A 16723-nucleotide genomic window follows, 5' to 3' on the forward strand; every position below is an offset into this window, starting at 1 on the left:
AAAACTAGGTCAGTAGATCTAAAAATAGAAAAACCTTGTGGCCTCTCTAGAGGCCATATTTTTCATGAGATCTTCATGAATATTGGTCAGAATGTTCACCTTGATGATATCTAGGTGAAGTTCGATACTGGGTCATGTGGGATCAAAAACTAGGTCAGTAGGTCTAAAAATAGAAAAACCTTGTGACCTCTCTAAGGCCATATTTCTCAATGGATCTTCATGAAAATTGGTCAGAATGTTAACCTTGATGATATCTAGATCAAGTTCGAAACTGGGTCACATGGGGTTAAAAACTAGGTCAGTAGATCTAAAAATAGAAAAACCTTGTGACCTCTCTAGAGGCCATATTTTTCATGAGATCTTCATGAATATTGGTCAGAAGGTTCATCTTGATGATATCTAGGTCAGGTTTGAAACTGGGTCACGTGGGGTCAAAAACTAGGTCAGTAGGTCTAAAAATAGAAAAACCTTGTGACCTCTCTAGAGGCCATATTTCTCTATGGATCTTCATGAAAATTGTGAGACAGTTCAGCTTGATGATATCTAGGTCAGTTCGTAAACTGGGTCATGTGCCTTCAAAAACTAGGTCAGTAGGTCGAAAAATAGAAAAACCTTGTGACCTCTCTAGAGGCCATATTTTTCACGAGATCTTCATGAAAATTGGTGAGAATGTTCACCTTGATGATATCTAGGTCAAGTTTAAAAGTGGGTCACGTGCCTTCAAAAACTAGGTCATTAGGTCAAATAATAGAAAAACCTTGTGACCTCTCTAGAGGCCATATTTTTCAATGGATCTTCATGAAAATTGGTCAGAATTTTTTATCTTGATGATATCTATGTCACATGTGCTGAAAAACTAGGTCACTTTGTCAAATAATAGAAATAACGACGTCATACTCAGTTCAACACTGGGTCATGTGGGGATAGGTGAGCGATTCAGGACCATCATGGTCCTCTTGTTTACAAAAGCATTTTCTATTTTATTTTCTATATTCCAATCTCTCGAAACCTTTGATAACTTTCCTTTGCAGCCTCAAGTGTTTTATGTTTTATTGTGTTACTAACCCTTATCCTGCTAAATTTCTATAATGAACTTGTCCATCTTTCAATTTGGACAGTACCATTTACTGTTAAATCATTACAAACATGGATATACTTTACATTTTAGAAGCTGCCAAGGATTTTGAGTATGATGACCTGTATCTTCATTTCTTTGTTGATCTTCCTAAATGTAAGTATCCTGTCAACACATGTATGTGTTGTTTCTGTACACATGCTTGTGTATATCATTTTGATGAACTGTTTTTCTACAAATTTATATATCATTTTGAAGTATTTTTTCTGTACACAAATATGTGTTATCTTGAAGTATTTTTTCTGTAAACATTTATTATTTGAAGATATAGTTCAATTGACTTTTATACTACGGTATCCATGTCCGTCTGTGTTGCTGTATTTATCCAGTAACGTTCCATTCCAGCTATTTGCTGTGACCAAGTTAAAATAATGCCAACTTCACTACACTTTGAAATCATTAATATTTTTAGAAACTTAATTTTTTGGTTGGGGCAAGCTATAAAATTAAATATTGAAAAATAAGTAAAATTTCCAGTCATTTTATACAATGTCATGTATTTAAAAGATGAAATCTAGGAATTTCTTCACCTAGCTCTCACTTTAGTATAATTATATCTTGCAGACTGGTCAGTAGAGAGACACCAACAGTTGTCATGGGTCACTCAAAGATGTGCCACTAAAGTACATGGAAGGGTAAATACTTGTTAATATTGGTCCCTTGTTAACGTTAAATCTGCTGGTGGCAAGTGCTTCTGCCTTTGCGACCAGTGCAGACCAAGATCTGCACTATTTGCTATTCAGTCAGTAAATTTTCAGTAAACACCCCTTCAAAAATAAATGGTATTGCCCAAATTGAATGATGGACCAATCCATTTTAGAAATTCAGCAGGCTAAGGGTTAAAATAAAGATAACTACGTCAGTTTAGATCTGAAACAAGGTCCCCAATCAGGGCCTCTTTTTGTTCAACAGTTTATGTGTTGAATTTAGACCTTGACTTTAAAATACTGAATATTTTTTTTTATCTTTCACTTGTTAATTAGCACAGAATGTAATGAAAAGTTGCATGTGCATGAATTCATGCAGTTAGAAAGATTAGCAAAATTTCATTAGTATAGATTTGCTATAATTAATGTAATGGCGAATTGAATGTTACAGTCAAACTTAGTTCGCTTGAACTTGCGTAATTCGAACACCGCCCTTTGGTCAAACTTGTTGTCAGGTCCTGGCAAAATCCCTGTATGATATAAGTTGTTTGATGGCTCCAACAACTGATAACTTGAACAAATTTCACTGGTCCTGTTGAGTTAGAGGGAACAAAGTTTGACTGCAATTTATTAATCCCTCGCCATGAGTGGTGGGGGGTTATAGGAATGGTCTCTGCCCGTCCTTCGTCCTTCCGTCTTCCGTCGTTCCATTACATTTTGTGTCCGCTCTGTATCTCATAAACCCCTTGAAGGATTTTGATGAAACTTTGGTCAAATGATGACCTCATCAAGACGATTTACAGAACCCCTGAGTCAGCCATGTCGGCTCAAGGTCAAGGTCACAACTCAAGGTCAAAGGTTTGAGCCTTCCATTTCATGTCCGCTCTGTATCTCCTAAACCCCTTGAAGGATAATCATGAAACTTGAGTCAAATGATCACCTCATCAAGACGATGTGCAGAATTCCAGAGTCAGCCATGTTAGCTAAAGGTTTGAGTCTTCCATTTTGTGTCCGCTCTGTATATCCTAATCCCCTGGGTCAAACGATTACCTATCCAAGATGATTGTGCAGAACTCATGAGTCAGCCATGCCGGCTCAAGGTCAAAGTCAGAACTTGGGGTCAAAGATTTGAGCTTTCCATTTTGTGTCCACTCTGTATCTTCTAAACCCCTTGAAGGATTTTCATCAAACTTGGGTCAAATGATCACCTCATCAAGAACTCATGAGTCAGCCATGTCAACTCAAGGTCAAGGTCACAACTCAAGGTCAAAGGTTTGAGCTCTGTATCTCCTAAACCCCTTGAAGCATTTTCATGAAACATGGGTCAAATGATCACCTCATCAAGACGATGTGCATAATTCATGGGTCACCCATTTCAGTTCAAGGTCAGGGTCACAGCTCAAGGTCAAAGGTTTACCCTTTCACTATCCATAACAGTGTCGGGGATTTAGCTGTCTTTCAGACTGCCTTGTTGTTTTTAGCTCGACTATTCGAAGAATAAGTAGAGCTATCCTACTCACGTCGGCGTCGGCGTCACACCTTTGTTATGTTTTTCGTACCAGTCCACATTTTGACAAAGTCTTTAAAGATAAAGCTTTGAAACTTTTAGCACTTGTTTACAATCACCATGGCCAGTTATAGCCAAGAGCACATAACTCCGTCAGGGATTTTGGCTGAATTATGGCCCCTTTTGACTTAGAAATCATGGTTAAGTTTTTCGTACCATTTCATATTTTGACAAAGTCTTTTTAGATAAAGCTTTGAAACTTTCAGCACTTGTTAACCATCACCATGTCCAGTTATAGGCAAGAGCACATAACTCCATCAAGGATTTTGGCTGAATTATGGCCCTTTTTGACATAGAAATCTTGGTTAAGTTTTTCGTACCAGTTCATATTTTGACAAAGTCTTTGAAGATAAAGCTTTGAAACTTTCAACACCTGTTAACCATCACCATGTCCAGTTATAGGCAAGAGTACATAACCTCATCAAGGATTTTGGCTGAATTACGGCTCCTTTTGACATAGAAATCTTGGTTAAGTTTTTCGTACCAGTTTATATTTTGTGTAAAGTGTTTGACATATGGCTTTGAAACTTTTATCACTTGTTCAGTATAATAGTCTCTATCTGTAGGAAAGAGTACATAACTCTGTCATATATTTTGGCTGAATTATTGCCCTTTTTGGACTTGGAAATGGGTTATGATTTCATACAAGTTCATGTTTTGTCAAAACTATTTAACATATGGCTTTTAAACTTTGAACACTTGTTTATCATCATGATTTCCATCTGTAGGCAAGAGTACAGAACTCTGACAACTATTTTGGCTGAATAATGGCCCTTTTTAGCTCATCTCATTTTTTGAAAAAAAATGATGAGTTATTGTCATCACTTGAGCGGTTGTCGGCGTTGGCGTTGCCTGGTTAAGTTTTATGTTTAGGTCAGCTTTTCTCCTAAACTATCAAAGCTATTGCTTTGAAACTTGGAATACTTGTTCACCATCATAAGCTGACCCAGTATAGCAAGAAACATAACTCCATCTTGCTTTTTGCAAGATTTATGGCCCCTTTTGTACTTAGAAAATATCAGATTTCTTGGTTTAGTTTTATGTTTAGGTCAACTTTTCTCCTAAACTATCAAAGCTATTGCTTTGAAACTTGGAATACTTGTTCACCATCATAAGCAGACCCTGTACATCAAGAAACATAACTCCATCTTGCTTTTTGCAAGAATTATTGCCCCTTTTGGACTTAGAAAATCAGTTTTCTTGGTTAAGTTTTATGTTTAGGTCAACTTTTTCTCTTAAACTATCAAAGCTATTGCTTTAAAACTTGCAACTCTTGTTCACCATCATAAGCTGACCCTGTACAGCAAGCAACATAACCCAATCCTGCTTTTTGCAATAATTATTGCCCCTTTTGGACTTAGAAAAATCATTTTCTTGGTTGAATATTATGTTTAAGTCAACTTTTCTCATAAACTATCAAAGCTATTGCTTTAAAACTTGCAACAGTTTTTCACCATCATAAGTGGACACTGTACATCAAGAAACATAACTCTATCCTGCTTTTTGCAAAAGTGATGGCCCTTTTTAGACTTAGAAAATCATGGGTAGGACAATATTTCTATTATACAAAAAAAATCAGATGAGCGTCAGCACCCGCAAGGCGGTGCTCTTGTTGGACTTTGAAATTGGTTCACACATTGCCATTTAGTGCAAGACTTATCGAAATCCACAAATACGGGAACATTGTTTGTCTAATGTGTTTTTAGCTCACCTGTCACAAAGTGACAAGGTGAGCTTTTGTGATCGCGCGGCGTCCGTCGTCCGTGCGTGCGTCCGTAAACTTTTGCTTGTGACCACTCTAGAGGTCACATTTTTCCTGGGATCTTTATGAAAGTTGGTCAGACTGTTCACCTTGATGATATCTAGGTCAAGTTTGAAACTGGGTCACGTGTCATCAAAAACTAGGTCAGTAGGTCTAAAAATAGAAAAACCTTGTGACCTCTCTAGAGGCCATATATTTATGAGATCTTCATGAAAATTGGTCAGAATGTTCACCTTGATGATATCTAGGTCAGGTTTTAAACTGGGTCACGTGCCATCAAAAACTAGGTCAGTAGGTCTAAAAATAGAAAAACCTTGTGACCTCTCTAGAGGCCATATATTTCACAAGATCTTCATGAAAATTGGTCAGAACGTTCAGCTTAATGATATCTAGGTCAAGTTCAAAACTAGGTCACGTACCTTCAAAATCCTAGGTCAGTAGGTCAAATAATAGAAAAACCTTGTGACTTCTCTAAAGGCCATATTTTTCATGGGATCTGTATGAAAATTCGTCTGAATGTTCATCTTGATGATATCTAGTTCAGATTCGAAAGTGGGTCACGTGCCATCAAAAACTAGGTCAGTAGGTCTAAAAATAGAAAAACCTTGTGACCTCTCTAGAGGCCATATATTTCATGAGATCTTCATGAAAATTGGTTAGAATGTTCACCTTGATGATATCTAGGTCAAGTTCGAAAGTGGGTCACGTGCCATCAAAAACTAGGTCAGTATGTCAAATAATAGAAAAACCTTATGACCTCTCTAGAGGCCATATTTTTCATGGGATCTGTATGAAAATCGGTCTGAATGTTCATCTTGATGATATCTAGGTCAAGTTCAAAAGTGGGTCACATGCCATCAAAAACTAGGTCAGTAGGTCAAATAATAGAAAACATTGTGACCTCTCTAGATGCCATATTTTTCATGAGATCTTCATGAAAGTTAGTGAGAATGTTCACCTTGATGATACCTAGGTAAATTTCAAAACAGGGTCACGTACCTTCGAAAACTAGGTCAATAGGTCAAATAATAGAAAAACCTTGTGACCTCTCTAGAGACCATATTTTTCAACGGATCTTCGTGAAAATTGGTCAGAATTTTTATCTTGATAATATCTAGGTCACGTTCAAAACTGGGTCACATGAGCTCAAAATCTAGGTCACTATGTCAAATAATAGAAAAAACGACGTCATACTCAAAACTGGGTCATGTGGGAAGAGGTGAGCGATTCAGGACCATCATGGTCCTCTTGTTTTCTTTTGTCTGAATATATGTAGAAATATTTTGACCCCATTCTTCAATCAATTCTTCGAATAGTCGAGCGTGCTGTCATCCGACAGCTCTTGTTAAGTCTAATTCTGTAAACTTTGATGAATACAGCCAAGGATCTTCAAAATTAATGTTGTATTCCCCTTTGGCAGAAGACAGGATATTCTTAGCGTTTTATACATAGTCTGTGTAGAGCTATTTTGTGCAAAAGTGACAGTATGCATTTACTCATGATATTCGCTATTATCACTCCTTGTATAAATTGAATGCATATTTTCTAAGATTGTCAGGTCTATAGTTTGTGCTGTTGACCTTTCTATAATTTCTGCTATAAACCAGTATATAACTCAACAGTAAATTTTGCTGAGCTAAAGTAAAAAATTAGGAAGATTTATTTGTCATGTAATAAAACAAGGAATGGCTTGCTGGTCAGTAAGTGTATACTACAACTAGTGATATCTCAATATTTGTACTTTGATCCATTGTTATTATGTAGAAGAGAACATTCCAGTAGTTACATGTATATATATAATCTGGTTGAAATTAAAAGACCATGTAAATAACTGATACAGTCCAACCAAACAAGATTGTAGCTCAACATTTTATTGCAAAAGTTCTACCTGTTGATAAACCTTTTTTTCTGCAAACAGACTTCAGAGATTACTGTTTATTTCAGGATGACGTGGCCTATTTAAGTTTTCCCTTTCATTTTGAAGTGTTCTACAGAAATGATAATTTGGTTGAAGAAGAAAAGGGTGAGTTAGAAATATTTTATGTAAGTTTACAAGGAAATTTATTACAAAATGCAAAACTGCATTCCACTGAAACAAAATTCAGTTGAAAAAAGGGACTTTAACTATAAGCTAAAGGACTATACAATAGTTTTATTGTGAGATTTAGGATTAACAGACAATGAAATTCTTTCATGGAAAGTTACTTTGCTAAAAGAAAAAAAATGTCTTAAAGTTTGAAGTAATTGGATTCGTAACAGAACTGCAATACTCACCTACAAGTTTTTCTATTCTTTTACCCCTACAGACCTGTGCATTCTAAGATTTTTTTTTGATTCTGACAGACTCTGTGATAATGAAGTTTATTCATAGTTTAGTAGAGTATCCTTCTTTAATTAAGTGAAGTATTTGTTTGTATTGCAGAGCTTGAGGTGCCACATTTTCCTACAATTATGATAGAAGTTTTGTCATTAGATACTTGGAACAGATTTCGTACAGAGGGATATACCTACCTTACTATACCAGGACAGCCAGGTAATTTTTATCTTTAGATACTTGGAACATATTTCATACAGTGGGATATACTTAACTACTATGTCGGAGCTGGCCAGGTAATATTTATTTTAAAATATTATGATCTTATGATTCATCATGCTTTTAAGAATAACTTTAATAACTGTTTTAAACTGATCTTGATAGCTTGATTTAAACGACCATTTTCAGCTTGACTGTTAGAAATTTTTATATAGTAGGGCTTTTGCTGTCACCCTTTCCTGTATGTCTGCGTCAGTGTCACAGATGGTTTACATGTAAGCACATTTCTCTGAAACTACAAGGCCAAATGCTTTCAAACTGCACACATGTCTTTGGCATCATGAGATGATATAGCGGGATAAGTTTCCTAGTGCTGGTTTTTATCTTTTCAAAATTATGCCATTTTGAATATATAGATTGTGAAGTTTTGTATGTAAGCATGTTTCTCAGAAAGTATTATACCAAATGTTTTCAAATTTAAAAAAAAAACATCATTGTCAGTGACCTCACTTGCCAGGTTTCATAACTTGGGCTTACATTATTGCAAAATTGTGCCTCTTTTAACTTAAAAACTTTGGGGAAAGTTTTGCATATAAGCAGGTTTCTCAGGAATTGAATGCTTTCCGACTCTTCGTAAGTCTTCGGCGTCATGAAACAACCATTTTTAGCCAGGTTCCATATCATTCTCTGACTCACCATTTACACAATTATGCCCCTTTTTCAGCTTGAAAATTTTGGTAAATTTTTTGTATGTAAGCTAGAACTATGTGTAAGTGCTTCAGACAGTCACTGTTATTAGACAGGTCTTGTTATCTTAAGGTATTGAACAAGTTACAACAATCTGCAACATTCGTGCAATTACGTATTTTCATATGCTCTTTAAGCATTCTTCAGCCAGCTGTCATTACAGATCTGACGAATTAATTTAACGCTAGATTTTGACCTGTATTTAAACTTTATCTTACAATTAAATCTGAGACCAAGAGATTTTTATATTACAAAACCATGTAGAACTGTGAATATTCTTACATACCTGAGGGTTATCGTGGTTCATCTCTTGATTGTAAGTGTTGAACCATTGATAAATGACTCATTGAGAAGAGGTTGTGGCAAGTTTGTGATAAAAACTTAATAGAGTTCTATTCCATCTCTGTTTCATTCTGGAAAAGCTTACATTACTTGCCAAGTATGAAAAAAGGTGGTTAGAAAGCATAATAAATGTTTCATTAAAGGATCTTAGTTATTTTTTTCAAGAAGCAGATTTATGATTTATTTATTCTGTTTAATAAAATTAATTATAGGAAACAGGAAAAAGCCCACACAGAGAAAGAAACTTGTATCAGTTTTAAGTAGGCCTCATAGTAAAATGTGAGGAATATTGTTTCTGCAAAGATTTAAAGGATTTTAGTTTTTTTGTCTACAATTTTACCTATGTATCCCATTAATCTAATGCATTAGAAACATGTGTTTTTCTGGTTGGATAATGAAACCAAGTTGCTAAATCATGCAAGTTGAAGACATTGTATAAAATGTATGATGTAAATATATTTGACACAGGTAAACATCGTGAGAGATTACACTGTTGGCGGCCGACAGGTACAAGTATGACATCACAACTACGCAGGTTTTTCATTGGTGGATCTCCCGAGTTAGAGGATCCAACGTATTCAGCTATACCATCTACATTCCAGGTAGGAGAGGAAAAATGCAGAATTTACAATGCAATGATGTTGTTGATAATATCAAGTTTTATTAAGACAGTATGCCAAAGCAATATTAAAAAATGAGCCACACCATGAGAAAACCAACATAGTGCATTTGCGACCAGCATGGATCCAGACCAGCCTGCGCATCTGCGCAGTCGCGTCATGATCCATGCTGTTTGTGCCTATTGCAATTAGAGAAACCGTTAGCAAACAGCATGGATCTTGACCAGACTGTGCAGATGCGCAGGCATGCTGGTTGCATATGCACTATGTTGGTTTTCTCATGGTGTGGCTCATTAATGGTATTTTTATAGCTTTGTTTTTCAAAGTAAGGAGTTAAACAGTACAGAAATTTAAAACATCAGGAATATTTTGTCTTCTGAAGATTTATACTCCTGTAAATGGCTGTTTATTTGAGTTTTTCTGATCGCTCAATGTCCGGCGTCTGTCGTCCGTCTGTCCTCCGTCAACATTTAGCTTGCGTATGCGATAGAGGCTGTATTTTTCAACTGATCTTCATGAAGTTTGGTCAGAATGATTACCTTGATGAAATCTAGGCCGAGTTTGAAAATGGGTCATCTGGGGTAAAAAACTAGGTCACTAGGTCAAATCAAAGAAAAACCTTGTGTATGCGATAGAGGCTGTATTTTTCAGTTGATCTTCATGAATTTTTGTCAGAATGATTACTTTGATGAAATCTAGGTCTAGTTCTAATATGGGTCATCTGGGATCAAAAACTAGGTCACTAGGTCAAATCAAAGAAAAACTTTGTGTATGCGATAGAGGCTGTATTTTTTAACTGATCTTCATGAAATTTGGTAAGAATGATTACCTTGATAAAATCTAGGCCAAATACGAAAATGGGTCATCTGGGATCAAAAACTAGGTCACTAGGTCAAATCAAAGAAAAACCTTGTGTATGCGATAGAGGCTGTATTTTTCAATTGAGGTTAATAAATTTTGATCAGAATGATTACCTTGATGAAATCTAGGCCAAGTTCGAAAATGGGTCATCTGGGGTCAAAAACTAGGTCACTAGGTCAAATCAAAGAAAAACCTTGTGTATGCAATAGAGGCTGTATTTTTCAGTTGATCTTCATGAAATTTTGTCAGAATGATTACCATGATGAAATCTAGGCTGAGTTCGAAAATGGGTCATATGGGGTCAAAAACTAGGTCACTAGGTCAAATCAAAGAAAAACCTTGTGTATGCAATAGATGCTTTATTTTTCAATTGATCTTCATGAAATTTGGTCAGAATGATTGCCTTGATGAAATCTAGGCCAGTTATGAATATGGGTCATCTGGGGTCAAAAACTAGGACACAAGGTCAAATCAAAGAAAAACCTTGTGTATGCAATAGGGGCTGCATTTTACACCGGATCTTCATGAAATTTGATCAGAATGTTTGTCTGGATGAAATCTAGGTCGAATTTGAATATGGGTCATCTAGGGTCAAAAACTAGGTCACTCGGTCAAATTAAAGAAAAACCTTGTGTACGTAATAGGGGCTGCATTTTACACTGGATATACATAAAATTTAGTCAGAATGATTGCCTTAATGAAATCTAGGTCAAGTTAGAATATGGGTCATCTGTGGTTAAAAACTAGGTCTCTAGGTCAAATAAAAAAAACCCTTGTGTATGCGATAGACTGTATTTTTCAATTGATCTTCATGAAATTTGGTCAGAATGATAGCCTTGATGAAATTAAGGTCAATTTTGAATACGGGTCATCTGGGATCAAAAACTAGGTCGCTAGGACAAATCAAAGGAAAAGGTTTTGTATGCGATAGAGGCTGTATTTTTCAATTGAGGTTCATGAAATTTAGTCAGAATGATTGCCTTGATCAAATCTAGGCCAAGTTTGAATGTAGGTTACCTCAGCTTAAAAACTAGGTCATTATGTTAAATTGAAGAAAATACTTGTTTACACTTCAAGAGACTACATTTTTGGTCCAATCTTAATGAAAATTGGTCAGAACATTTGTTTCCATGAAATCACTATGTCAAACATGTTTACACTGTAATGGTGTGTTTAGGTGAGCGACCTAGGGCCATCTTGGCCCTCTTGTTACTTTAAACTGTCTTGTTTTTTCTTACAAAGTGGTGTTTTGGAGTATTAGTCACATTTGATAGCTTTAGTTATTAGCTTGAAGAGACTTTCATTTTTTTCTGTAAAAAAAAACAGTGTAGAACACTTTTATAGTCCTGAAATAGGCCAATACTAGGGTATTACATAAACTAACACACAGCAATCTAGATGTAATCTTTGATATTTATTTTCTTTCAGGGTGCACATCTCAGTAAGTTTGGGTTTAAGACAGAAACAACAGGAAGTGTGGATGTGAACCTTAATGTAATCATGCAGTCAAGGTAATCTTCCCCATATGCTGTGTTGAAAAACTGTAAATTAACTATGTCTGTCAAACCTTCAGATGGTATGCTTCAAAGGAGGAAAAAACTGTATTTTTGTAATAAAAAAGCTGATACTGGTATAATACTCATTGTAAACATGCACTATACCAATTTAAGATTTGAGACTGACGATTGAAATGTCGAGGCAGTAAAGTACAGTGCCTGAATACTAGAAAAAGTTCATTTATCAGAATATTTTATATAAAAGTTGTCTATGTCCTTGAAGTTAGTAACTGAAATTTTGTTTTTTATTCACAGAGCATTTAGAGACAAGAAAGCCAGCAAACAGTCATTGAGTTCTTTGTTAGAGGCATTAGGGTAAGTGTTTCTGTGTTTTAGCATTTAAACATTGAGCAGTACTGTGAAATCCTTAATATTTGTGGGGGACTCATTTTCGTGGATCTTGTTGTTGAGTCAATCCATGAAATTTAATCCCAACGAACAGGTAAATTCCCATTCACTTTATGTTCAAAAGTTGTAACCCACAAATTAATATCCCCATGAAACTGCCATTTTGACCAAAACCACGAAATTTCATGTTCACGAAATTAAATGATTTCACAGTATGTCTCCAATGTATATATTTTATCTTGTCACAAAAGTTAATATATACTACATCTTTAAAACTACTGGTTGGATTTCTACATGTATCAGATTTTGTAGGAGTACTTAGTACCAAGGGTAGTTCCATATTCTTTCAGAATTTTCCAGATGAATAATATATTGGGGAAGTCATGGCCCTTTCAAGGTCATTTTAGGGGAATGCTTGTCTGGACCACTTCTTCTTTACCATTTAGATGCTTTTTGATGTAGCAATGACCCTTTGAGATATTTTTTTCAAGTTTGTTTGGACTACTTCTGTATTATTTGTGGGATTAGAGTAAAATTTCATATGACAGAACAATCATTATCTGTACGAACCGTAGCTACATAAATTATATTCAATAGGTTTTTCGGACAAGTGATTCTAATTAGGCCTTTGTAATCTCAAATAAGTAAATCCTGTCTGGACTTCTCCACTGAAAGCTTCAAACTATTAGTTGGATTTCAACTAAACTTTGATGAAAGGTTTAATACCAATGCTTATTTTGCACAATATAAGAATTTTCCATTTGGATGCTTTTTGTTTAAGAGTTCTGATCCATTATTTTTTTAACAGTTTTTCTATACTACTTCAACACTACTGGTTCGATTAGAAAGAAACATCAAAGGAATGGTCATTTCCAATCCTATTTGCCCCTATCATAGAGTTTACTTAGTTTCAAGTGAGTTTTACTGGCCTTCTAAAAATCAAATATGTAAATCTTGTCCTGACTAATTGTCTGAAACTACAATTATGATCAAAACCTTGGTTTATGATCAAAAATCCAGCGTTGTTTCACATACAGCCTTGTACCCATTTTTTTTTTAAATTAAAGAGACTAACCCGCACATTTTAGGTGAAAGGTCATTTTTCAAAAAAAAAAAAAAAACATGAAAAATGAGTACTCTGACTAGTGGTACAAACTTTTTGACTTACAATTTTTTGCAAGATATTCTTATAAATAACGAAAAATATTGTGCAAAAGGTAGTAAAGCATTGCAATGCTTTTGTAATAATGCAGAAAATTTGCCTACACCTAAGTTTTATTTTCACCCACTACATCATTTTTCAGTGCCATACATACATTGTGTGCCAAACTTGGTGAAAATGAACACATTGAAAATTCACCCAAACTGTGGGCGAGCAGCTTTAAGGGTTTTGGAGAATAATCTGATTTTTACAAATTCTTTCAGTATATCTGACTTATGTACTTGTCTTTACAAGAATCATGCTAGAATTACATGTATATTCAGAATTGCAGAAAATGCTGTAATTGAGAATATGTTTCAGAATTAAAGAGAACTTTAAACTATTTTTTATGCCCCCGAAGGGAGGCATATAGTTTTTGAACCGTCTGTCTGTCTGTCGGTCTGTCAGTCTGTCCGCAATTTTCCTGTCCGGTCCATATCTTTGTCATCGATGGATGGATTTTCAAATAACTTGGCATGAATGTGTACCACAGTAAGACGACGTGCAGTGCGCAAGACCCAGGTCCGTAGCTCAAAGGTCAAGGTCACACTTAGACATTAAAGGATAGTGCATTGATGGGCGTGTCTGGTCCATATCTTTGTCATTGATGGATGGATTTTCAAATAACTTGGCATGAATGTGTACCACAGTAAGACGACGTGCAGTGCGCAAGACCCAGGTCCGTAGCTCAAAGGTCAAGGTCACACTTAGACGTTAAAGGATAGTGCATTGATGGGCGTGTCCGGTCCATATCTTTGTCATCGATGGATGGATTTTCAAATAACTTGGCATGAATGTGTACCACAGTAAGACGACATGTCACGCGCAAGACCCAGGTTCGTAGCTCAAAGGTCAAGGTCACACTTAGATGTTAAAGGATAGTGCATTGATGGGCGTGTCCGGTCCATATCTTTGTCATCGATGGATGGATTTTCAAATAACTTGGCATGAATGTGAACCACAGTAAGACGACATGTCACACGTAAGACCCAGGTCCGTAGCTCAAAGGTCAAGGTCACACTTAGACATTAAAGATCATTTTTCATGATAGTGCATTGATGGGCATGTCCGGTCCATATCTTTGTCATTCATGCATGGATTTTAAAATAACTATGCATGAATGTGTGACACAGTAAGACGATGTGTCGCACGCAAGACCCAGCTTCGTAGGTCAAAGGTCCTAAACTCTAACATCGGCCATAACTTTTCATTCAAAGTGCCATCGGGGGCATGTGTCATCCTACGGAGACAGCTCTGTTTTGTTTGCTATAGAAGATTTACACAAAAACAAGTCAGCTAAAATGGAAACTTAACTACAATGAAAATCATTCCATAATTAAGGGTTGATATTATGATTTTATACAGATTATATACTAATCTTACATACTGATTCTTTCAGAATAAATGCAGTCCAACAGAACATTTCAAATGTATTAGGTAAGTGTGATGAAGAATGAATTTTTCTATTTCTGCTAGAAGCAGATTCAAATCATTTTACTGTTCACATTTGTTGTCAGAACTTTGGAACTGTACATAAGTTTTTATTAGTTACCACTTTACGTGTAATTTATTATTAGTAAAGGTATTATTTTTCAGCTGGTCCTATTAGCTCAGTAGATAGAGCACGAGTTCATTAATCCAGGGATCCCAGGTTTAATCCTCTTATGTTCTACATGTCATTTTGACAGAAGATACAATGTAGTATTTTTGAATTCATTTGTCCTGCACCACTTTGTCGTATGGAGAAGTTGTAATACTTGTAGGGAACAGGTTTGTACTGATGCAGAATCAGGGAACACTGGTTAAGATAACTGGCAGCAGTTATATAACTGAAATATTAGAAAGGTTGTGATTTCATACCTGTACAGTTACATGTAGTAGATCCCAATACTTTTATCATAATTTTCTATAAAATATTGTCCAAAAAATTATTTATTCACCTGCTACAAGAAAATTTTCTGGTAATAAACTTCAAACTTTGGATTTACAAGAACAGCTGAATGTGTACCACTATGAAATGTGAAAAACTAATTTTTGCTTTTTAAAGAATTTTTCAAACTGGGACTCTCACTGAAATAAAGTAGGATGTCCTACATGTACAAGTATCAACACAAGAATAAAATTGCAACTTCTCTGTTGTTCAAAAAAGAAATGTCTACTGAATGAACAAATAGCACCAGTCTTCTGCCAAAACACAAGAGCTTAAGTTTTGCAAAAAAAGTAATCAAAGTCAAGAGTAAACTACTTTGACAGGGATTTAAATCTGTTTTCAGATGCTTTCAAGAAAGCAAGACAGCGTATGTTACAGGCTCGTGAAAACGCAACCAAAGACTTGATTAAAACAACAACAAGAACAGCAACAGCTTGATTCATCATGTTTGTAGAACAGTGTGAAAGTAGTCCGTCCATGATGTAAGCAATGCCTTTACCAAAGTGTAAAAATAGCCTGTCCATGATATAAGCCATAAAGATATGATGTTTAAAGTATGATCATGTGAAAACTAGTGCAGGATGTGTAATTCAGAATGCTGGATATAGTTGTTTATACTACAAAGTTTTATAAAATCTCATTGAAGTGAACAGAATGTAAAAACCTGAACATTGAAATAATACTCTGTTTATTGCAAACTGAGTAATTTCTACAAGAACTTACGTAACTTTTTCAATTCATTCAATGTTGTGGCCTTCCAAGAAATGTGTCTAGATGTGAACTCAAGAAGTATCACATGCGTTACAAAGTAAGCTATTCAAGTGTCATATAATATGTAACAGGAACATTATGTCCTTGGGTTCTGGTTGTGACAGTTGTTTAAAAGGTCAATGGAACATGCAGGTAGAATGGACTTTTCGTGATATTCATCATATTAAATAAACATATCTGATGGAGGAAAATTTTGTTTCTGTGACCTAGAGCATGGTAGTCTTTGATGTGAAATTCACAAATACTGTAGTTCCATTGACATCAGCATCAATGCTGAACTAAATTAGGCGAATCTCTAGTTAATCTGACTAAAATTTGTGTTTTTATGACTTTTACAATATTTATGTACAACATTATTTATATATTAAAGCTAAAATAGCAAGAAATTAATGTGTTTCATAATTTCTTATTTACTGCAGTTTCACCAAGTCTTGTTATAAAACTTTGTTTCAACGTTATATACAAACATATTCCTCCTGTTTGCCAAGCACAATGTATGAACATTTAACTTAAACTAGATTCCCATGGGCAACATGTCGAGCCTGCCCTTTGACCCCTAATTGTGACCTTGACCTTTGAGATAGGAACCCGTGGTTTGCATGACACTCCGTCTCATTGAGTTAAACATTCATGCTAAATATAAACAAGATTCCTCAATGCATGACAGACAAGATCTGACATGACCTATGACCTCCAACTGTGA

At 35.4% G+C, this 16723-nt stretch overlaps 1 protein-coding gene across 1 annotated transcript in view; it reads left to right on the plus strand.

The window, feature by feature from the left end:
- Nucleotides 1–16410, plus strand: part of LOC123534221 (tectonic-like complex member MKS1) — a 44588-nt gene extending 28178 nt beyond the window's left edge. The window contains exons 10-18 of the mRNA XM_053520044.1: nt 1169–1231; nt 1700–1770; nt 7056–7134; nt 7534–7644; nt 9202–9335; nt 11643–11725; nt 12026–12085; nt 14719–14756; nt 15593–16410. Coding sequence (XP_053376019.1) covers nt 1169–1231; nt 1700–1770; nt 7056–7134; nt 7534–7644; nt 9202–9335; nt 11643–11725; nt 12026–12085; nt 14719–14756; nt 15593–15687 — 734 coding nt within the window. The 3' untranslated portion in view covers nt 15688–16410. The remainder of the gene's footprint in view (nt 1–1168; nt 1232–1699; nt 1771–7055; nt 7135–7533; nt 7645–9201; nt 9336–11642; nt 11726–12025; nt 12086–14718; nt 14757–15592) is intronic.
- The last annotated feature ends 313 nt before the right edge of the window (nt 16411–16723 follow it).

Source organism: Mercenaria mercenaria, chromosome 12 (assembly GCF_021730395.1).
Source record: "Mercenaria mercenaria strain notata chromosome 12, MADL_Memer_1, whole genome shotgun sequence".
In the NCBI taxonomy this organism is placed as follows: Eukaryota; Metazoa; Mollusca; class Bivalvia; order Venerida; family Veneridae; genus Mercenaria; species Mercenaria mercenaria.